Source organism: Terrapene carolina, unplaced genomic scaffold (assembly GCF_002925995.2).
Source record: "Terrapene carolina triunguis isolate 2854851 unplaced genomic scaffold, T_m_triunguis-2.0 Scaffold67, whole genome shotgun sequence".
In the NCBI taxonomy this organism is placed as follows: Eukaryota; Metazoa; Chordata; order Testudines; family Emydidae; genus Terrapene; species Terrapene triunguis.
In genome coordinates, this window is record NW_020664418.1 from 8541817 (window position 1) to 8564747 (window position 22931).

The 22931-nt window shown below is 51.5% G+C and overlaps 1 protein-coding gene across 1 annotated transcript in view; it reads left to right on the plus strand.

The window, feature by feature from the left end:
• Positions 1–556: 556 nt before the first annotated feature.
• HEXA (hexosaminidase subunit alpha) overlaps positions 557–22931 on the plus strand; it is a 34616-nt gene continuing 12241 nt past the window's right edge. The window contains exons 1-7 of the mRNA XM_024213691.3: positions 557–801; positions 16515–16613; positions 17600–17665; positions 17865–17911; positions 18474–18584; positions 20428–20529; positions 22060–22192. Of these exons, the coding sequence (XP_024069459.2) occupies positions 573–801; positions 16515–16613; positions 17600–17665; positions 17865–17911; positions 18474–18584; positions 20428–20529; positions 22060–22192 (787 nt within the window). The 5' untranslated portion in view covers positions 557–572. The remainder of the gene's footprint in view (positions 802–16514; positions 16614–17599; positions 17666–17864; positions 17912–18473; positions 18585–20427; positions 20530–22059; positions 22193–22931) is intronic.

The window sequence follows — 22931 nt, forward strand, 5'->3', positions numbered from 1 at the left end:
GGGAGGCAGTAGCTGGGTGGGAGATAGAATTCTTATGTCCCCCTAGCAGTGTCATGCGCCCTTAGTACAGTACTCAGCGCCTGCCTTGAGAGACGCAGCTGGTTGATCTAATTTTTAAGTGTAAATGAAACCAGGCCCTAGTATAAGCAGCCTTGTGTGGTAAATGTGCACCATGTGGGTGGACTAGGCCCTCTAGAGGCTCTGTACCCTCCTGTACCAGGGGGCTGGGCGCTCCCCTACCCCCAGGGCAGGAGGCTGAAGGGGTTAGAGGGAATGAGGTGTCCAGATGCTGTGGTGAGGGGCTGTGCAAGGCCCTTGGCTAGATGGGGTGTGAAGCCGAGGCCCTGACCGGAGAACACCCTGCTCTCTAGGCCATCCTGGACAGGCTCCTGGGAGACCCAGTTTCTGTGGCCAGAGCCCTGGACTCCACGGCCACGGCCCCTGCCCCCTCTGGAGAAGCCCCGCCCCCTCCGGCGGACGCTTCGCTCCTCTCAGTGGCCCGCGGGGGGCGATTGTCACGCGGCCCGCCGTCACCTGACCAGGCTGGAGTCACATGACCGCTGCCGGTTGTCATGGCCGAGCTGGCGTTGGCGCTACTGCTGGTGGGGTTGGGGCCCGCGGGCGCCGTGTGGCCACAACCCCAGCTGGTTCGCGAGTCGCCGGGTCGCTGCCGGCTGAGCCCCGGCCGGTTCCGGTTCGGCTACGCGCGCTCGTCGGCGGTGGGACCGGGATGCGCGGTGCTGGACCAGGCCTTCCGGCGCTATTGGCGGCTGCTACGCGACGCCGGCCCGCGCACGCCAGGTGAGGGGCCCGAGCCCGCGGGGGCTCCATGGTTATAGGGCTTCTTGGTGGGGGGAGCGGGTTGTCGTGGAGTTTGGGAGAGCGTTATGGTGAGAGGGGGATGGGGTGTGATGTTCTGGTGAAGGAGGGTGGTATAGTCGGGGGAGGATGTGGTGAACTGCTCTAGAGTGAAGGGTGTGATCCTGCTCTACTAAATGGTTCCCCAGTGTGAAGCCCCCACATTTTGGTATTCCCAATGAAGGCTTGAGGCTGGCAGGCCAGGTACCATCTTGCTTCCCCTGTGGTGCAGGTACTCAGCCTGGGCTGGGGTTTGTAGGAATGCTGCAGACCAGAGTGCTTATATGTGTTGGGGTGCTTCACATTGCTACCTCCCTCCTGTTTGGGAAGCACAAAATAAAACACTAACTTCTTGTGTAAAGTGGGGTGCTTGGTTGGACTGTAGGCTGGTGGGGCTGGGATAGCTTGCCCTATGTCAGCACTGGACATTGAATTAATGCATGTCAATGGACTTCAAAACTTCTACAAAACTCAAGACCAGTAGCAATATTTCCATGAAGTTTTAAAAGAGAGACCTATAGAGACACTTCTTCAGGCACACGTCTTTCACTGCAGTCTTTGCAGCACTGGCAACTTGAAATAAAAAATTACTACAAAGATGCTACTGGCTTCATGACTCCTGATTCTGAGGCTGAAGGAAATGGAGTGCTTTGGTTTATCACAATGGAAGTTAATAATGTGACTGTATTGACTAACCAGTAGCCCCTCTTCCTGTCAGTTGCAAAACTGCAGCCTTTGGGCAAGATGTCCTCAAAGTGTTTGCGTGTCTGATTATGAAAAGTGCATGCACTGGGTTGGCTTTTGGTTACAGCAGCCAAAAGTCTGTGCTTCCTGCTGATCTGCATGGCCTTGTTCCTCAAAGCAGGTTTTACAGTTGGAAATTAACATGTATGGATAGAGGGCAACAAATAGCAGCTGCACAAAAATAATTCAGGTGATACTTTTAGATCACATCTATGGTACATGTCTTATAATAATAGCTTATGGAACATCTGGGTTCTAACATAACTTTTTATTTGTAGTGAGTACTGGACTTGGGCTGTAACACTGATCTATAGCTGTTATCTCACAAATACTACAAGCCAAAACCATGTTAGCCTAATTGGGGCAGGAGGCTGTGAATGGGTACAGTTAGATTTGTGTATATGAGCCCAGCTGCCTCTCCCTGGGTCACACAAGTAATATATAATTTCTTCCTTTAAATGCACACACGTCTGTTTTCTGTCTTCTAAAAAGCTTAATCTTGTTAAATTTCATAGTAAGATTATATGTTGGTAAACTGGGAGCCAAAGTGGGCTCCTCATTTAAAATGAACCCATGCAGTAAAACATCTGGTACGGTGCTGTGAATTCTGAGTTTTCAAGACATTGGAAAGTAAGTTGCTTCAACCCTCCTAATGGGTCCCTTCCCTTGACTCACACCCAAACTGGCTTCCTTTGAGAACAAAACTGGCTATTAGTTGTCTATTGGAGTCTAGTAGCCCCAGTCATAGATTGAGGTCCCATTGTACTAGTTGCTGAATGAAAATAATACCTAGCTCTTACGTCAGACTTTTCGTCAGTACCTGTCAAAGTGCTTCACAAAGGAGGTCAGTAACATTATCCTCATTTACCAGATGGAGAAACTGGAGCACAGGAAGGTGAAATGACTTGCCCAAGGTCACCCTGCAGGCTAGTGCTAGAGCTGGAGTAAAACCCAGGTCTTCTGATTCCTAGTTCAGTGTTCTCCCTGCACCAAAGGGTTAACAATTTTAACATAAAACTGTAAGAAACACAAACAAAATCACACTGAGATGTCAGGTTAAACATTTGTAACAGATATCCCAATCCTTAATACCAGATGAAGCACAGCAGTGACTTGGCAAACATCTCCTGAACATGTGTATATAAAACTCAAGCACACTCAAACAATACACTGTAGATTGTTTAAGTAAAAGAAGCTTGTTCTAGTTTATTAAAGTCAATGATTACCAAACCTCCGCCCCCAAGCCTCCAGACAGGTGAACAAAGCAGTTTTGCTCCCCATCTCACTTCCTGGATCTTGTTTGTCAGTTCTGTCAAACACAGGCACACACTAGATCCCATTTTCATTGGCAATCCAGTCTTAATTCTAAGAGTGGTGATAAATTGACCATACTGGATTAAATATGGAAGTAACCTGAACACTCATTGAGATCTCATCTGTGTGGGATGAGGCTGCTGAATTGGCCTGTGTGTTCTGTTCTGAATTACATTCCTCCCTTTTGTGCGTGGGCCTGAAGGTGCTTCATAAATATCAATGAATTAACCTGCACTGCCTGTCAGGGAAGTGTCACCCCCATTCTACAGATGGAGAAACAGGCAGAGCTGACAGGCCAGATCCTCAAAGGCATTTAGGTGCTTAACTCCAAGTCAATGGGAGTTAGGTGCCTAAGTGCCTTTGAGGATCTGGACGTAAGTGACTTGCCCAAACTCATAACTGTTTAAGTATGGGAACAGAATCCAGAGCAGTTCTCCACACTAGCACTTCAACTACTTGCCCATGCTCCTGCTCTGAAGATGAAAGTGGCACTTATTTTATTCCACCCCACCCCCTTTGGGTGTTCACAGGGTGTGATGGTAACCTAGGCATAGATGGTGTGAGGCCTACAATTCTGGTAAGTGTGCTTGTAACCCAAGGTCAGTACTTGGAGGATTGCCCTTTATTGGAGTTCATTACTGTTGTAAATATAGGAGGGCATTCACTGCAGGAGAATGTGTCTAGTCCAGAGGTCCCCAAAGTGTGGGATAGGCCCCCATAGGGGGTGTGGAGAAATGTTGGGGAGAGGGTGCGATGGGCCTGGGCCAGCCCCTATGGGGGGCAGGGAGGGAGCACCACCCAGCCCATCTCAGCTCTGCTCCAGTCCTGCCCCCAGCCACCTCCCCAGCTCCTGGCCTCGTCCCCAGCCTCGGCACAACTTCGCCCTCGGCCACTGGCCGCAGTTCTATTCCCGGTCCAGGGCCGAGGCTGGGGTGGGAGCAGAGCCGCACCTGGCTGTGGGTCTGGCTGCTGGCCCCCACCGCAGCCCAGCTACAGCTCCGCTCCCCGCCCAGGCTTGGCCACTGGCCCCGCTCCCAGCCCAAGACCCACCCCCAGCTCTGGCCCCAGCCTCGGCCCCCTTACCCCTGTCCGCGTCTCCCCCATCCCCCTGGGCGGATGGGTGCAGACAGGGGTGGGGGGTGACCCTCAAAAGTTTGGGGACTACTGGTGTAGTCTCTTATTAAAACAAGCTGGGTCAGTTCCAAGCCTTCATGCTGTCAGTGCGGAGGCAGTAAGGAATCAGCTGCCTCACTTCGCTCTCTGGAAGGGTTCTATGTGTGAATACGTTCTCTGTCGCTTTCTCCTTGGGTCTCTTGGTTTCTTTCATTCTCTTCAAATCCCATCCATGGCATCGGGGTTCTACTCTTTACCTTGCTCCCCCCCCCCCTTGTGGTGGGCTGCTGCTGCTGTAACTGCACCAGCTTTGGTTTTCTTCACTGTCTCAGCTCTTTCCCTTTCTAGCACAGACCTGGCCCTGAACATGCTGCTTGCTGTTTGAAGAGTAGTTGGAAGGATTCCCCTCCACATGTTACCCCTCACAAAGGCATCTGTATCCTCAGCACATTCTCTCCATCCAGGAGCACCTGCTTTGGTAGGGGAAATTGTCAAGCACCCCTGTCCCCAAGACAAAAAGCAAGATTTTTCTAATCCTGGCAGGAAGGGGACATGACTTACTCCTGAGTTCATGCTACAAGGTCAAGTGCTGAAGGGCAGAAACTTTGTGTGGGATGGCTCATGACTTCCCAGTAAGCCGGTACCTTTTTGTTGTGGTTGCCGTCATGTCCTCCAGAATCTAAACTTCCATTTAAAAATATTCCCCTAGCCCTTGTTGTCATGATAGCTCAGTGATATGAGCATTGGCCTGCTAAACCCAGGGTTGTGAGTTCAATCCTTGAGGGAGCCATTTAGGGATCTGGGGCAAAAATCTGTCTGGGGATTGGTCCTGCTTGAGGTTTTTAAGGTCAGGCTTGACAAAATCCTGGCTGGGATGATTTAGTTGGGGATTGGTCCTGCTTTGAGCAGGGGGTTGGGCTAGATGACCTCCTGAGGTCCCCTCCAACCCTGATATTCTATGATGAGAGCTCTGTGTGGTTTAAAATCTCATCTCTTTTACCAACAGAAGATCTTACTTCACCTGCCTTGTCTTGCTAATATTCTTGGACTAACATGGCTACAACTACACTGAAAACAAAGAATAAAACCATTATTCACACTTCACCATCTATACCAGCAGGAAAATATGACCATCAAATCACTTGGAACATTTCTTAGTGTTTGGGCTCATGATTGTGTGTGCCCACATCTTCCTCCTCAGCTTCAACATGTCTTTGCATTCTTTCCAAAGTACAGTGGCTCATGCAGCGCTCAAATTACTCCCTTGTGACTTGTCTAATTGTTTTGATTTAAAAAAAAATAATCTTATTGCAAGGTTTTGTTAGGTATAACAGAGAAAAGGGAAAAATCCAAGCCATATATGGAAAGGAATATTGTGTTCCATTGAACTAGTCTTGAATTGGAGTTCGAGTTAGAAAGGGGCCTAGTGATCATATTTCAGAGAGTTGGGGAGACTTCAATGTGGATTAGCTATTTATTCAAAATGTGCCCATGCAGAACTCTGATCTAGTTGGTCTGGATTATTTGTATTTGGAGTGAGCATCCAGTGCCCACAAACTAAACTCTCTCTGAGCTCCCCAAAATATTCCCATCTACTCAACCTCCTCTTGCCCTCCTTGAAAGAGCCTGTTCAAACAAATAAACTTTGCAGCCTGACCACCTGGTTGCTAAACTTGGCCTCTGGCAGATGGAGGTGTTGCTTCACACTGACACTGAGAACACCCTCCCAGCAGTACTCTCCCATCCACACAGGGGGCTGCAAACTCAAATTGCCTTAGCTGATGGCAGCTGTCATGGTATCAGGTGGTGAGAGAGGCAGTTGCTTAGGTAGTCAGAACCCCAACCATTTAAGGGTTTGTAAGTCATAGAAAATCTGGGTTGGAAGGGACCTCAGGAGGTCATCTAGTCCAACCCCCTGCTCAAAGCAGGACCAATCCCCAACTAAATCATCCCAGCCAGGGCTTAGTCAAGCCTGACGTTAAAAACCTCTAAGGAAGGAGATTCCACCACCTCCCTAAGTAACCCATTCCAGTGGTTCACTACCCTCCTAGTGAAAAAGTTTTTCCTAATATCCAACCTAAACCTCCCCCACTGCAACTTGAGACCATTACTCCTTGTTCTGTCATCTGGTACAGGTGAGATCCATCCTCTTTGGAACCCCCTTTCAGGTAGTTGAAAGCAGCTATCAAATCCCCCGTCATTCTTCTCTTCTGCAGACTAAATAATCCCAGTTCCCTCAGCCTCTCCTCATAAGTCATGTGCTCCAGCCCCCTAATAATTTTTGTTGCCCTCCACTGGACTCTTTGCAATTTTTCCACATCCTTCTTGTAGTATGGAGCCCAAAACTGGACACAGTACTCCAGATGAGGCCTCACCAACGCCAAATGGAGGGGAATGATCACATCCCGCTATCTGCTGGCAATGCTCCTACTTATACAGCCCAAAATGCCGTTAGCCTTCTTGGCAACAAGGGCACACTGTTGACTCATATCCAGCTTCTCGTCTACTGCAACCCCTAGGTCTTTTTCTGCAGAACTGCTGCCTAGCCAGTCGGTCCCTAGTCTGTAGCAGTGCATGGGATTCTTCCATCCTAAGTGCAGGACTCTGCACTTGTCCTTGTTGAACCTCATCAGATTTCTTTTGGCCCAATCCTCTAATTAGGTCCCTCTGTATCCTATCCCTACCATCCAGCGTATCTACCACTCCTCCCAGTTTGTCATCTGCAAACTTGCTGAGGGTGCAATGTACGCCATCCTCCAGATCATTAATGAAGATATTGAACAAAACCGGCCCCAGGACCGACCCTAGGGGCACTCCGCTTGATACCGGCTGCCAACTAGACATGGAGCCATTGATCACTACCCATTGAGCCCGACGTTCTAGCCAGCTTTCTATCCATCTTATGGTGAAGTCCATTCTTCCAGCCCATACTTTAACTTGCTGGCAAGAATGCTGTGGAAGACCATATCAAAAGCTTTGCTAAAGTCAAGGAATAACACATCCACTGCTTTCCCCTCATCCACAGAGCCAGTTATCTCGTCAAAAGGCAATTAGGTTAGTCGGGCATGACTTGCCCTTGGTGAATCCATGCTGCCTGTTTCTGATCACTTTCCTCTCCTCTAAGTGCTTCAGAATTGATTTCTTGAGGACTTGCTCCATGATTTTTGCAGGGACTGAGGTGAGGCTGACTGACCTGTAGTTCCCTGGATCCTCCTCCTTCCCTTTTTTAAAGATGGGCACTACATTAGCCTTTTTCCAGTCATCTGGGACCTCCCCCGATCACCATGAGTTTTCAAAGATAATGGCTGATGGCTCTGCAATCACATCTGCCAACTCCTTTAGCATCCTCGGATGCAGTGCATCCGGCCCCAGGGACTTGTGCTTGTCCAGCTTTTCTAAATAGTCCTGAACCACTTCCTTCTCCACAGAGGGCTGGTCACCTCCTCCCCATACTGTGCTGCCCAGTGCAGCAGTCTGGGAGCTGACCTTGTTCGTGAAGACAGAGGCAAAAAAAGCATTGAGTACATTTAGCTTTTTCAACATCCTCTGTCACTAGGTTGCCTCCCTCATTCAGTAAGGGGCCCACACTTTCCTTGACCACCTTGTTGCTAACATACCTGAAGAAACCCTTCTTGTTACTCTTAATATCCCTTGCTAGCTGCAACTCCAAGTGTGATTTGGCCTTCCTGATTTCACTCCTGCATGCCTGAGCAATATTTTTATACTCCTCCCTGGTCATTTCCACTTCTTGTAAGCTGCTTTTTTGTGTTTAAGATCAGCAAGGATTTCACTGTTAAGCCAAGCTGGTTGCCTGCCATATTTACTATTCTTTCTACACATCGGGATGGTTTGTTCCTGCAACCTCAATAAGGATTCTTTAAAATACAGCCAGCTCTCCTGGACTCCTTTCCCCCTCATGTTGTTCTCCCAGAGAATCCTGCCCATCAGTTCCCTGAGGGAGTCAAAGTCTGTTTTTCTGAAGTCCAGGGTCTGTATTCTGCTGCTCTCCTTTCTTCCTTGTGTCAGGATCCTGAACTCGACCATCTCATGGTCACTGCCTCCCAGGTTCCCATCCACTTTTGCTTCCCCTACTTATTCTTCCCCGTTTGTGAGCAGCAGGTCAAGAAGAGCTCTGCCCCTAGTTGGTTCCTCCAGCACTTGCACCAGGAAATTGTCCCCTACACTTTCCAAAAACTTGTCTGTGCCCTGCTCTATTTCTCTCCCAGCAGATATCGGGGTGATTGAAGTCCCCCATGAGAACCAGGGCCTGTGATCTAGTAACTTCTGTTAGTTGCCTGAAGAAAGCAAACAACATCAAACCCAACGTCTTAAACTCCTGGAAATCAGGTGTGACCAGTGCAGGTCTCAGGACCCTGTTGGGAACTCAAGTCTGCACTCCCGGCTCTAATCACCGTTGATGCTTCACTGATCCTAATTTGCTGTGATTGTGTGGTTTTTTTTAAGATTCTTGCTTGTGTTCCAGTCCTTGACAATAGCTGATTCATACAACAACTTCCTGGCACTGCTCTTAGCCTGGATCCTTGGCCAACAGGGTTATTATGTGATTGTCTCCATGTCCCAGAGCTGGTCTCAGCTCAAAATGGCGAGCATGTCCCCTTCCCTCTGGATGCCGGCTTTATCTATGTTTTTCAAAGGGGTGTGGTTGCTCTGCTGCTTGCTTGCTCTCTGATAGTCAAACATACTCTTTCTAGCTGAGATCCATGGGGCTGGCTGGGTGGGACTCAGCTGCAGGCCCTGCTTGGTTATTGTTGCCCCATTAAATTCCTTGCTGGCTGTGGATCTCGTCCCATCCTGGGGATGGCCCTCCCTCAAAGGCATATGGGTGCACTTTGCTCTGCTGATGCTCATTGCACTCTCTGTATTAGAGGATTATCTGCTTTCAGTGGGGTTGGTTGCTAGATCTCACTGGGCCGATCGTCATGGGGTGAGGTTGTCGGGAGAGATTCCATCAAGGCTCAGTGCTTTCTTTACATAGCCCACTTCTGTTGCATGTAGCATTCCCCTTCACATGCTCCTTGGAGAGCTGGGGCAGTGGTTTTCGTTTCTCTCTGGGACAGGTTAGAATCGTATGGGCTGTTTGGCTAGTGGGTGCCCTGCCAGCTCTTGGTTCATCATTGAGCAGACAACTCTGCTGCTTCCTGGCGAGGCTGCTTCAAGAACAGCTGATGCCTGATGGAAAATTCTGAAAGGCCTTTGCATTAGAAACAGTTCTGCCCTTATTGGCTCAGCCTTGCAAGAGGAGAACCACAGCTATTGTTCTGCACATGGAGAGAGCTGTTCATAGCCTGCACTATTGGCCTTCCTCTGCCTACTCAAAAAGAAGTCCATCTAAAAAATCCCTTATTCACCTGACTCGATTCTCCACTTGACTAGGCTGGGAAATACTGTCCCTTGTTTCTCTTGGTCCCAGGAAGAGTCCTGGGGTGAGCCAAGGCCCCACCTCTTCAGTTCAGTAGTGGCTATTGCTGTGTCTCTCCCTCCAGTAGTGGGGTTGTGTGAAAGGGACATTCCCATCCCTGATACACTCAGGGATCTGGGTTTTCTGCTTTGCCCAGCCTGGGCAATGTGGCAGCCTTTGTTACTGACCTCTCTGTATTTGGGAGTTAAATTAAAAGACTTGCTACCCACCCCTTCTTCCCTCCCCATATCCTACAGTCTGTCATGGAAGTATTTTTTGTGGTTCCTTAGAACTACCCTGCAAACTTTAGCTCACAGCACGTGGTCCCTCATGCCATCTGAATACTTGGTGGGCCAGAGCCCTTGGGAAGTCTTAGTCTCTGTAACTGTGTGCACTCTCATTTGGATCCTTTAGCATGGTGGTCCCCTTCATCTTCAGCCAAAGTGTGTTGGCACTGGTTCCCGCCATGAGTTAATGCTCAGGGAGGGGAGTAGCCAATGGTGCTGGTTAAAGTGGACAAAGTATGAGCAGGTGCCATTGGGCCTGGTGGGCAGCACCTCTTTCTACTCTAGAGCTGAGCTCTTTCTGAGCTGAGACTGGACATAGCTGATCATGGTTCCCAGTGGTGGCTTTACATTACGGCCCCTCAATTAATCATCCTTGAGATTGCTTTGGACAGTCCCACCCTTTGCTCAGCTTGGCCTAGCTGCTCCCATTGGAGTCAGTGAATGTTTTTGCCCAGGGACTCCAGGGGGAGCAGAGTTAGGCCGATAATGGGTACTTTGGAAAATCCCACCCCAAATTCAAAACTGGGCTCTGGTTTGCAGGAAGGAGTGACTAGGGCTCTCACCTGGTGGGCCACCAAGTGCCACTGTATCCTCTCCGCTCTTTAACTTGGCTGGGCCTATTCTCCTCTGACCCTGTTGTTGCCTTGGCCAACCACATGAGGGGGGCCTGATCAGTGGGGACTCTCTCTTCTAATTTCATTGGATTGGGGCCTGGTGATAAGATTCCATTCCAGAAGCCTCTTGATGCACTTGGAGATGCATTATCATCTTCCACCACAATGTTTGGAAACGGGGAGGAATGCCCTGGGGCCTGTGTCTCCGTCCAAGGACCCTGCAGCCCCTGAGACTGTCTAATACAGATGTGGGCAAACTATGGCCCACAGGCCACATCCGGCCCCAGGGACCGTTCTGCCCGGCCAATGAGCTCCCAGCTGGGGAGCCTAGTCCCTGGCCCCTCCCCCGCAGCTGCGGGCCGCACTCTGGCCTGCCGCTCTGGCTGGGTAGTGTGGGGAGCGCAGCTGACTCTGGCCGGGTGTTGCGGCTGCGAGCTCCTGCTGCTGGTAAGGGGACGGGGAGCGGGGGGGTTGGGTAAGGAGGTGGGAGGTCCTAGAGGACAGTCAGGGAGGAGGGGGCGGTTGGATGGGGTGGAGGTTCTGGGGGGGCGGTCAGGGGATGGGGAACAGGGAGGGTTGGGAGTGGGAGTCCCGGGGGGGCCTGTCAGGGGGTGGGGATGTGGATAGAGGTCGGGAGGGCAGTCAGGGGACAGGGAGGGTTGGATAAGGGGGTGGGATCCTGGAGGGCAGTTAGGGGCGGGGGGTCCCGGGAGGGCGTGGTCAGGGGATGAGGAGCAGAGGGCGGTTGGATAGGGAGTGGGAGTCCTGGGGGGGGCTGTCATGGGGCGGGGGTGTGGATAGGGGTTGGGGCAGTCAGGGGACAGGGAGCAGGGGGGTTGGATAGGGGGCGGGGGTCCTGGGAGGGGACAGTCAGGGGACAAGGAGCAGGATGGGTTGGAGGTTCTGAGGGGGGCAGTCGGGGCAGGAAGTGGGAGGGGGTGGATGGGGGCGGGGGCCAGGCTGTTTGGGGAGGCACAGCCTTCCCTACCCGGCCCTCCATACAGTTGTGCAACCGCGATGTGGCCCTCGGGCCAAAAAGTTTGCCCACCCCAGTCTAATAAAACATGACCTCACCTCTTTGCTTTCCAAACAGGGTTCTGCTGTCCAAAGTGCTGTGTGAGCTGGTGATAATGTGGACTCTGGTCTCCCTTAGCTGCCACTAATCAGTCTAGTCAGCCTGTCCTTTGGCCTCTCTAGCACTGAGGGCCGACAGCGCTGGTGAGAGTGGCACTTCCTGCTCAGGTGATTTGTTAGTTACTGGTCCCATTGCTGATTCTCCCATCATGTCCAAGGCAGCGCTCATCAGATTCTCCTACTTCAGGCTGTTCTTCCAGGTGTTTGGGTTAAGGTTCGAGGGGCAACACACTCATGTTACTATTGTCCTGGAATGAGAGAATTAGGCAGCAGCCTAGCAAAGGGTTGGCTGGGTTGTTTGTTTGCTCTGGCAATGTCTTCCAGGACAGGCCTTTGAGTTTGGAACTTGCTGTCCCCTTTGGTCTTATGAAGCCCCTGTCTCTTGACCTTTATGGTTCTATGAACAGGCAGAGTCCTTGCCTCTCTCTGGAATAACACCTGCATTTGCCCCACTTGCTGGGGCAGTTCTTTTATTGGCAGTTGAAGCAACAGTAACATGACATTCAGCTCAGTCTAAGTTTTGTCGCCTTAACTAGGCTGTTTGTAGAGTTTCTCTGCAGGACCTCTCTTCGGCCTGGTCTACACTATGACTTTAATTCGGATTTAGCAGCGTTAAATCGAATTAACCCTGCACCCGTCCACACAACGAAGCCATTTATTTCGAAATAAAGTGCTCTTAAAATCGATTTCTGTACTCCACCCCAACGAGCGGAGTAGCGCCAAAATCGATTTTGTCATTTCGAATTAGGGTTAGTGTGGCCGCAATTCGATGGTATTGGCCTCCGGGAGCTATCCCACAGTGCACCATTGTGACCGCTCTGGACAGCAATCTGAACTCGTATGCACTGGCCAGGTAGACAGGAAAAGCCCCGCGAACATTTGAATTTCATTTCCTGTTTGCCCAGCGTGGAGAGCACAGGTGACCACAGATAGCTCATCAGCACAGGTAACCATGCAGGCCGATAATCGAAAAAGAGCACCAGCATGGACCGTACGGGAGGTACTGGATCTGATTGCTATATGGGGAGAGGATTCAGTGCTAGCAGAACTTCATTCAAAAAGACGAAATGCCAAAACTTTTGAAAAAATCTCCAAGGGCATGATGGAGAGAGGCCACAATAGGGACTCAGATCAGTGCCGCGTGAAAGTCAAGGAGCTCAGACAAGCCTATCAAAAAACAAAGGAGGCAAACGGTCGCTCCGGGTCAGAGCCGCGGACATGCCGCTTCTACGTCGAGCTGCATGCAGTTCTAGGGGGGGCCGCCACCACTACCCCACCTCTGACCGTGGATTCTGAGGCGGGGATAATCTCATCAGCTACACCTGAGGATTCTGCGGACGGGGAAGAGGAGGAGGAGGAGGACGAGCTTGCAGAGAGCACCCAGCACTCCGTTCTCCCCAACAGCCAGGATCTTTTTCTCAGCCTGACTTAAGTACCCTCCCAACCCAGTATCCAAGACCACGACCCCATGGAAGGGACCTCAGGTGAGTTTACCTTTTAAAATATAAAACTTGTTTTAAAAGCAAGGGTTTTTAATGATTACTTTGCCCTGAGGACTTGGGATGCATTCGCAGCCAGTACAGCTACTGGAAAAGTCTGTTAACGTGTCTGGGGATGGAGCGGAAATCCTCCAGGGACATCTCCATGAAGCTCTCCTGGAGGTACTCCAAAAGCCTTGCCACAAGGTTTCTGGGCAGTGCAGCCTTATTCCGTCCTCCATGGTAGGACACTTGACCGCGCCATGCTTGCAGCAAGTAATCTGGTATCATTGCATGACAAAGCCTGGCAGCGTATGGTCCCGGTGTTTGCTGGCATTCAAGCAACATCCGTTCTTTATCTTGCTGTGTAATCCTCAGGAGTGTGATATCGCTCATGGTAACCTGGTTGAAATACGGGAATTTAATTAAGGGGACAGAGGTGGCCGTTCTTACTGGGCTGTTTGCCTGTGGCTGAAAAGAAATCCTTCCCTGCAGTTAGCCAAGCGCGGGGGGGGGATTGGCCCAGAGCTTTTCGCGTTTGGCTAGCAGGGATCTTCCCTGATACCAGCCATGCAGTGGGGGGAGGGATAAAGCGATCATCCAGAGAATTGGATTGGGGGGGGGGGGTTAGTTTGTTTTCTGCTGCTGAAGGTTAACAGGAAAACCGCAGCACTCAACGGGCTTTGCTTGGTATGTGGGAAAGGAGGGCGCAGAAGCCGAAAGACAATGGCTTACCATGGCCACATGCAAGCCGAATTCTGTTGCCCGGACCTGCGTCTGTGATCTCTAGCAGCAAAGCCACAGGCACTCAATATTAAGAGGCAAAATGCGACCTTGCACAGAAATCACATGTGCTATGTAATGTGAATAGTGTTGGTCACCGTGAAAGAGTATAAGCATTGTTCTGCAAAATGTATCTTTTTAAAAAATTCTCTCCTTTTTTCCCTCCCTCCAGCAGCTGCAAATTCTTCAAGCCTCCCTCCTCCGTCCCGAAGGCTATCACAGATAAGGCGTCGGAAAAAGAAGACGCGAGACGATATGTTTGCAGAAATCATGGAATCCACCTGCAGTGACAGAGCTCATCTGAATGAGTGGAAGGACACGGTTTCAAAGTATAGGAAAGAAGCCAGTGAACGTGAGGACAGGAGGGACCAACGTGAGGACAGGAGAGACGCTCGAGATGAGAGGTGGCGGCAGGAAGATCAGAGGAGGCAGGATGCAACGCTGGGGCTGCTGTGTGAGCAAACAGACATGCTCCGGCGTCTGGTGGAGCTTCAGGAACGGCAGCAGGATAACAGAGTGCCGCTACAGCCCCTGTATAACCCCCCTCCCCCCTCACCATGTTCCATAGCCTCCTCACCCAGACGTGTAAGAACGCGGGGGGGGGAGGCTCCGTACACCTTCCCATTCCACCCCAGTGGACAGCCCAAGCAAAAGGCTGTCATTTTTTTTAACTTTTTTTTACTGGCCTTTTCCTTCCCGCCGATCCTCCTCCCAAACCCCACCTGGGTTCCCTCCCTCTTTTTATAATGTATTAATAAAGAATAAATGATTTTTAAACGATAGTGACTTTATTTGGTTTGAAAGCAAGCTGGGGGAAGGGGGAGGGTGGGTTCCTTACAGAGAATGAGTCAATAAAGGGGGCGGGTTTTCATGAAGGAAAAACAAACATATTTCACACTGTAGCCTGGCCAGTCATGAAACTGGTTTTCAAAGCTCTGATGCACAGCGCTTCCTGGTGTGCTCTTCTAATCGCCCTGGTGTCTGGCTGCGCGTAATCAGCAGCCAGGCGATTTGCCTCAGCCTCCCACCCCGCCATAAAGGTCTCCCCCTTACTTTCACAGAGATTGTGGAGCACACAGCAAGCAGAAATAACAATGGGGAGATTGGTTTGGCTGAGGTCTGAGTGAGTCAGTAACGATCTCCAGCGACCTTTTAAACAGCCAAATGCACATTCTACCACCATTCTGCACTTGCTCAGCCTGTAGTTGAACAGCTCCTGACTCCTGTCCAGGCTGCCTGTGTATGGCTTCATGAGCCATGGCATTAAGGGGTAGGCTGGGTCCCCAAGAATAACTATTGGCATTTCAACATCCCCAACGGTTATTTTCTGGTCCGGGAAGTAAGTCCCTTGCTGCAGCCCTTTAAACAGAGTAGTGTTCCTGAAGACGCGAGCGTCATGAACCCTTCCCGGCCAGCCCACGTTGATGTTGGTGAAACGTCCCTTGTGATCCACACGTGCTTGCAGCACCATTGAAAAGTACCCCTTGCGGTTTATGTACTGGGTACCCTGGTGCTCCGGTGCCAAGATAGGGATATGAGTTCCATCTATCGCCCCACCACAGTTAGGGAATCCCATTGCAGCAAAGCCATCCACTATGACCTGCACATTTCCCAGAGTCACTACCTTTCGTAGCAGCACCTGAGTGATTGCTTTGGCTACTTGCATCACAGCAGCCCCCACAGTAGATTTGCCTACTCCAAATTGATTCCCGACTGACCGGTAGCTGTCTGGCGTTGCAAGCTTCCACAGGGCTATCGCCACTTGCTTCTCAACTGTGAGGGCTGCTCTCATCTTGGTATTCTGGCGTTTCAGGGCAGGGGACAGCAAGTCACAAAGTTCCATGAAAGTGCCCTTACGCATGCGAAAGTTCCGCAGCCACTGGGAATCATCCCACACCCGCAACACTATGCGGTCCCACCAGTCTGTGCTTGTTTCCCGGGCCCAGAATCGGCATTCCGTGGATAGAACCTGCCCCATTAACAACATGATCTCCAAAGCACCGGGGCCCGCGGTTTGAGAGAATTCTGTATCCGTGTCCATGTCCTCGTCACGCTTGTCGCTGCGCTGCCGCCGCCTCCTCGCCTCATTTTTCTGGTCCTGGCTCAGCATAAACTCCACGAGAACGTGCGAGGTGTTTACAATGTTCATGACTGCTGTCTGGAGCTGAGCGGGCTCCATGCTTGCCGTGGTATGGAGTCTGCAGTGTTCACCCAGGAAAAAAGGCGCGAAATGGTTGTCTGCGGTCCGTTACTTTCATGCAGGGAGGGAGGGAGGGAGGCTGTACCCAGAACCACCTGCGACAATGTTTTTTGTCCCATCAGGCACTGGGATCTCAACCCAGAATTCCAATGGGCGGGGGAGACTGCGGGAACTATGGGATAGCTATGGGATATCTACCCACAGTGCAATGCTCCAGAAATCGACGCTAGCCCCGGTACATGGACGCACACCGCCGAATTAATGTGCTTAGTGTGGCCGCATGCATTCGACTTTATACAATCTGTTTCCCAAATTCGAATTATATAAATTCGGATTAATCCCGTAGTGTAGACATACCCTTCCAGACCTTAGTTCACTCTTCCCTGACAGCCCTTCCAACCTTCCTTAGCCCCAGCCTGTAGTTAAAAGCCACACCTACCACACACGTGAGCAGGGATCAGTCAGCATTTCCATCACTTAACATGCAGCAGGTATCCTGCAAAGCTGGGCTTGGGAGGCAGAGTGTGCTGAATCGGTGTTTGGTTAATCCATATTCTGTGTGTGTTGCAGAGGATACGCGACCCTGGGAGCCTCTTTGCGCTGAATTGCTGGTCTCCGTTGCCACGCCACATTGTGATGGCTTTCCCGACATGGACTCTGTGGAGAGCTGTAAGCATCAGTCCATCACAAAGCAAGAACGGGGCTGGCTGGGTAGCAGTGATCAGGACCAAAGTTCTAGGCCCGCTTTAAATCAGGAGGCGATATGCTGCAGCCAAACAGCATTGCCAGGAAGCCCTGGATGCAGTGTAACAAATGCAGTGTGTACACAGCTGTACAGAATGTGCCCTCTTTTAGGGAGTAATGACTTCTGGCAGCTGTCAATAAGACACTCAACCAGGGAGTCTCCTGTTCCCTGGAACCCACAGTGCTGGGGTCCACCCCTGTGGAAAACTTCAGTGCTCTGTCTGTTATACCCTGGATCTTGAGTCCTGCCTCACTGGCAAGCAAGTGGCTCTGTGAGGCTGGTTCAGGGCCTACAATTGTCAGGAATATATAGTACTCTCTATCCCTAGATCTCCAAGCTCTCTACAAAGGAGGGCAGTATCATGATTTCCATTTTACATTTGAGGAAACCAAGGCACAGGCGGGGAAGTGACTACTGCCCAAGGTCTCCTAGCAGGTCAGTGGCAGAACCAGGAGTAGAACCCAGGTCTTCTGACCCCATCTCTAGTGCTTTATCTGCTAGGCTATGCTGCTTTTCATACAAAAGTCAAGTTTACTATTGCCCTGTTCTTTCTTGAAACATTTTCACCTGAGACTGTATAAATGGGAAGGCTAAGGAGGGGGTTGATTATATCTGGCTCCCACACATCTTCCATTATTTCAGAAGTCTCTCATCTGTTGGTGTATACCAGTTATTGTTGAAGTGACCCAAGAGTGCCAAAGGCACTAAGCTAGGCAAGCAGTGTGGATTGGACCCTGGGTGGGAGCGAGGGTTCCTGGTGAAATATTCCTCTTTAAGCTATCTAAAACTTGGCAGCGCCCGGTTCAATCCAGGTCATGGAGCTGGGGCTGTAATAACTCGCAGTGGGGTTCACCTGGCTGGGGAGGGCTGTGCTAGAGATGCTAACATCCTGTGTGGTGCTGTGTTTCAGACAAGCTGTCCACTTCGGAGGACCTTTCGCTGCTGTCTTCAGAGAGTGTCTGGGGAGCTCTCCGAGGTGAGGCTGCATTTTCCATTTGGGGTGTCTGTCCCCATTAGTGCTTTCTGCTGAGCCTTGTTGCTGCCTCTACTCCCAGACCCATTGGATGGAGCGTCTGTCTGTTCCAGTGTGTTCTAGCTTGCTTTGTTAATTGGGCTCTTCTCCTTTGAGAGGAATCCATGCCCAAAGCCTAACTCTGTCTGTCTGCTTCCCGCAGGCCTGGAGACCTTCAGCCAGCTCGTCTGGAGAGATGAGGACGGGACGGTGAGTGTGACATTTGCTGAGCTGGAGGGAGGCATTGATGCAGGGCAGGGTGATTGGTGCAAACTCTAGTGGGGATGCCCTGCCCTGCTCTGCCTCATGGGGAAAGTATTGCTTAACTGCTAAATGTGGCTGCGCTGCGGATGGACTGCAAAGAGAATTCTCTTGAGTCTTCTGCCTCAAGGGTTGGGGCTTCAGGGGGGAATTTTTAAACCGGGGATGCAAGTGGACTCCTGGAGCACCAATGAGATAGCACAAGTAGGGCTGGGGACCACATGATTTGACAGTATAAGGCTGTGAATAGTGCCCAGCCACTGGCTGGAAGGAGCCATGTCCTGGAGCTCTGTACTGATTCTTCTAGCTGGCTTCTCCAAAGTGCCATCTTCAGGCTAATGAAGGTGCTCCTGCCCAGCCCTCCTGTGCCCCAGGGAGGTGGAGATCTCTGCCTGGGGAGGCAGCTAACCCTGCTGTAGAAAGCGCTGTCCTGGTGACGTTAGGGTGTCTGTGTATTTGCTCTGGCCCTTCTCTGAGGGGCCGCTTATCTCCCACATGCCCTTTCTTGCAGTTCTACCTCAACAAGACGGACATCGTGGACTTTCCCCGCTTTGCTCACCGGGGCCTGCTGCTGGACACATCTCGCCACTACCTGCCTCTGAGAGCCATCCTAGAGACTCTGGTGTGTGCCCGGGTGCTCAAGTACATGCCCTGCCTTGCTGGCAGGCTTGCCAGCCTTTGATGTGCATTGTAGGCAGAGCAGTCTGGCTAGCTGTTCCCTTCTGCAGGGCAGCTGGGGGCTTTCTGAGGGCCTCTGGGCCTGGGCACTGCATTGGCTCTGCAGACGTGTTGGATGGTGCTACAGGGTCAGATAGTTCTTCCCAGCCAGGGCCAGCCCTTACAGCTGGGTATAGATAAAGCACCATGGCAACGCTCAAGGGCGAGGAGAGGAGCTCACTGAGTGAAGCTGCCTGATGGGTTTCAGCCACAGTGGAGAGGGGGCTGTCGGAAGGGGGTTGGGTGGGGGTGGATCTAAACCAAGGACGAATGCTCCTAATGCCTTGTACCCCTTCTGGTTTGCTGTCCTCCTTAGGCCCCTTGTGGATTCACTTCCTGGGGAACTCTCAGCTGCCTCATTTGGGCTGTTTTCATTCTCTGTGCAGATGAATTGGAGAAAGAGAGAGAGCCCCACAGACTCTTCCACTCCCCTCAAAGCTGGCCTTTTCTCTAGGCAGTAGGAACACTAGCCCACTGCACTTAGAGCAAGCCACAGTGGCTGATGTTTCTGTGCTTTTCCAGCAAGAATGGGGCCAGATGGAATCCTTACAGATAGTCCCTTGGAATTATGCTTCTGGTATCTTTTCCCCAAGTCTCCCTCACCCCCCCCGCTGGGGAGCATTGGCGTTTCCTGCCAGCCCCAGGGAGTAAAGGACTATAGACCAGTGTGACTAATGAAGGGGCCTCACCTGCCTCCACATGGGTTTTCCTTTTCTGTACAAAGGGAGTACCCCGGGGCCTTTCTGTGCTGTGCCTAGGGTATTTCCTTACTTGGCCTTATTTATAGGATCTTTGTAAATGAGGGACTCGTTCACCTCCTTGCCTAATCTCTCTCACCTCTCTCTTGATGCTGGCGTCCCTTTCATAGAACCAAATGCAAAGCAGTTCCTACAGCAGGACAAGCTCGGTTTACAGGAACAAGTGTGGGTCAGTCTTGAGATGGACTAGTGTCTCTTTAAATGATTCCCAACTTAACTGAAATAAAGGGAGGATAAGATGGATTAAAACTGTTGGGCTCGCTTCAGGAGTAACTGGGTGAAATTCCCTGGCCTGTGCTATTCAGGAGGTCAGACCAGATGATATAATGGTCCCTTCTGCCCTTCGAATCTTTGACTCTGAAAATGACAGGGAAGGAGAGAGTGATCTAGGTCTTGAAGAGACGTAAGAAGCCATGGAAAGGTCTGTGTAACTCTGTCCCTTAGCAAGGGACCCCAGACCATTAGTCTGAAATAGAATATTTCCAGCCACTCCTCAGACTGGTGTTTGGCTCTGAAAAATGGCGCTTACTGGTCTGCCACCTTTGTGCTTGGAGTCTTAGTTGCCGACCTTAGTGACAAATCCCAGGCTTTACTGTGCTTGTAGCCCTGCCAAGCCAAGGTAAACAGGCTAGTGCAGGATTCCCTTGCATTGGCAACACAGTTATGTTCCATCAGTTCCTCCTGTGCAGTTCCTGTGGCGGTTTCACAAGTGTCAAGGGCAGCCCTTGACCTGCAGAACCTCTTACCAGTGACAATGGGTAGATCCCCCGTGACTCTCAGATCCCAGAGGCTCGTGTGTGTGTGTATGAACCTGTCCTTGTGACTGGAGCTTGTTCCAAATGGAAGTCGAGAGGGAATAGCCCTGGGTGCCCTGATCCCCGCTGGGAGGCCACTTTGGCATAGAAGGGTGTGTGAAAGCAGGCTTACTGAGCTGCCAGAGTAGGGCGTGGGTGTGTTTGTCTGAACTGTTGCTCTCTTATGGCTCCCCAGGACGTCATGGCTTATAACAAGTTCAACGTATTTCACTGGCACATCGTGGATGACCCCTCCTTCCCGTATGAGAGTGCAGCCTTCCCGGAGCTCAGCCGAAAGGTAGCGCATCCCCTTCCCTGTGCGGCACCCTAAACTCTGACATGCTCTCAGAGCAAGCGCCAGGGGCCCTGTTCTCCCACCACTGATATATGAGGCCCCCATTAAAGCCAGTGGGAATCCCGTGTCCTGCAAAGGAGAAGTGGGCCCTGTATTCTTGTCCTCTCCTGATGGATATCTGTGCATGTGCTCTCTATGTAAAAAGTGGTCCTCAGCCCATATGCCACCAGGCCAAACCTCTGTGCTGCCCTCAGTACCCGATTCTGTTAGTACCCCCTCTGTTAGAGACTGCAGCATTATGCATTCTTTGGCTTTGTGTTGCAAGGAAAGATCAGGTTTGAAATAGAAGCCTGGATCACAAGTGAAATGAGTCCAGTGGTCTCAGTCCAGGCCCTGGACAATATTTGCATCACTGAATCGCAACATGCATAACTTAGCATAATTGGCAATGTTGGTGTCTGACGGATCCAGGGCTGGGATAGCAGGGTGGGGGTTAGGGCAGGATTGAGGTGCACGGGCAATGCTGTGTGGGGTCAGAGCTGGGATAGTGGGGAATGCAGGTCCAGGGCTGCGAATGGAGAGACCGTGGCCATGTGCTGCACTTTAGCTGGCATGACGGTCTCAGTTTAAGAGCCGCATTCTCTATTTCAGCGGTTTTCAAACTATGCGTCGAGACCCCAAAGTGGGTATCGACCCCATTTTAATGTGGTCATCAGGGCTGGCTTAGACTTGCTGGGGCTGAAGCCCGAGACCCACTGCCCGGGGACAAAGCGGAAACCCAATGGCTTTCGCTCTGGGCATCGGGGTTCAAATTACAGGCCCCCTGCCTGGGACTGAAGCCCTTGGGCTTTGGCTTGCCCTCCCCCCCACCCAGGGGGCAGGGCTTGAGCAGGCTCAGGATTCAGTCCCCACTCCTGGGGTCTTGTAGTAATTTTTGTTGTCAGAAGGGGGTCGCGGTGCAATGAAGTTTGAGAACCCTTGCTCTAATTTCACCCTAGAATGTAAGGAGCAATGCTGGTGACCTGTAACGAGCAAGAGCTTCCTTGCTAGCAGCCCTGGGGACAGATCTGAGTCCACCAGGAGCAGCTCCCCATTTTCCTTCATTCTTACGTGACCATGTCAGAACAGATGTAAGGAAAGAACTTATGCAGTTCCTGGAAACTTGCTGGAAACCCAGACTGGGCAGCAGCCTGGCAGGAGGAATTCCCAACCACACGCTGGCCTGCTGGGGGAGCACGTAAAGTGCGGCCAGTTACTCGGCAGGGGTTGTCTATCCAGACTCCTCCGCCCCAAGTGGGAAGGTGGTGCTGGCAGTGGCTGCTGCCCAGCTGATACTGTTGTGGGAGGGAGGCAGATCTCTGTGCGCTGCACCAAAGCTTTCCAGTCATTATAGGTCGCTTGGGCTGGGCACGGGGCCTTTCCTGTCAGCGCAGCGGGGAGCTGACTAGTGGCAATGGCTAACAGTAGAGCGGGGTGTGTCTAAATGGGCGTACGTTGGAGCAGTAGGGACCTATGCTTCCTGTGCCCTCCCAGGGGGCTTACAATCCCGCCACCCACGTGTACACGCTGAACGACGTGAAGCTGGTGATCGAGTACGCCAGGCTACGTGGGATCCGAGTCATTTCGGAGTTTGACACCCCTGGCCACACTCTCTCTTGGGGCCCAGGTAAGGAACTGGGCCTGCCTGGGGGCCCAGAGCAAAGGGTGGGTTGGGGATTCTGGGGTTGTGCCAAAAGATGGGTCTCAGTGATCTAGTTCTTAGCACTGATATCCAGCTAGATGTGTGTGCATCCCTTTGTCAGAGCCTGGGCCTGGCCAGTAACTTGCTCTTAGCTATCGTGTCTGCTTGTCTGGTGGATGTGAGGAATTCAGGGGAGGATATAACCAGGTATAGTACAGGGAGGCGCTGTTTGTGCTGTCCTCACCCGACTGTGCACCTCACTCCTGATCTACAGCATCCTTGCTATCCTAGTCGTGGGCCCCCAACGCCTCTGCCAGTACACCTCAGCTCATCTCAGCACACACCTGCTCCATGCCTGTCTCAGAACATTGCTTGCTAATCTGCTTCACAAGTATTGAATTTGTAAGGGAGGGGATGGTGTGTGTGTGTGGGCCTGTAATCCAGTCTAGGCCCAGATCTTGGCTAGTCCACACGCTTCCAGTCGGTTAGTATTGTGCTTTCCTTCGGGAGCACAATAGTCTGGAGCCATTGCCCCCTTGTGGGACCTTAATCCATGCAACTGTTACATTTCCCAGTTCATCTCCCCACGTAGGCTAAGAGCCTGGTGTGGAGGGGGTCAGGTTCTGACCCCTTCCCATCCTGCAGAGATGACTCCCTGCACCCAGCTACTCGCTCCAGCGCAGCCGCATAGTTCTCAGCCTTACTTGGCATGCTTGAGGCTGCC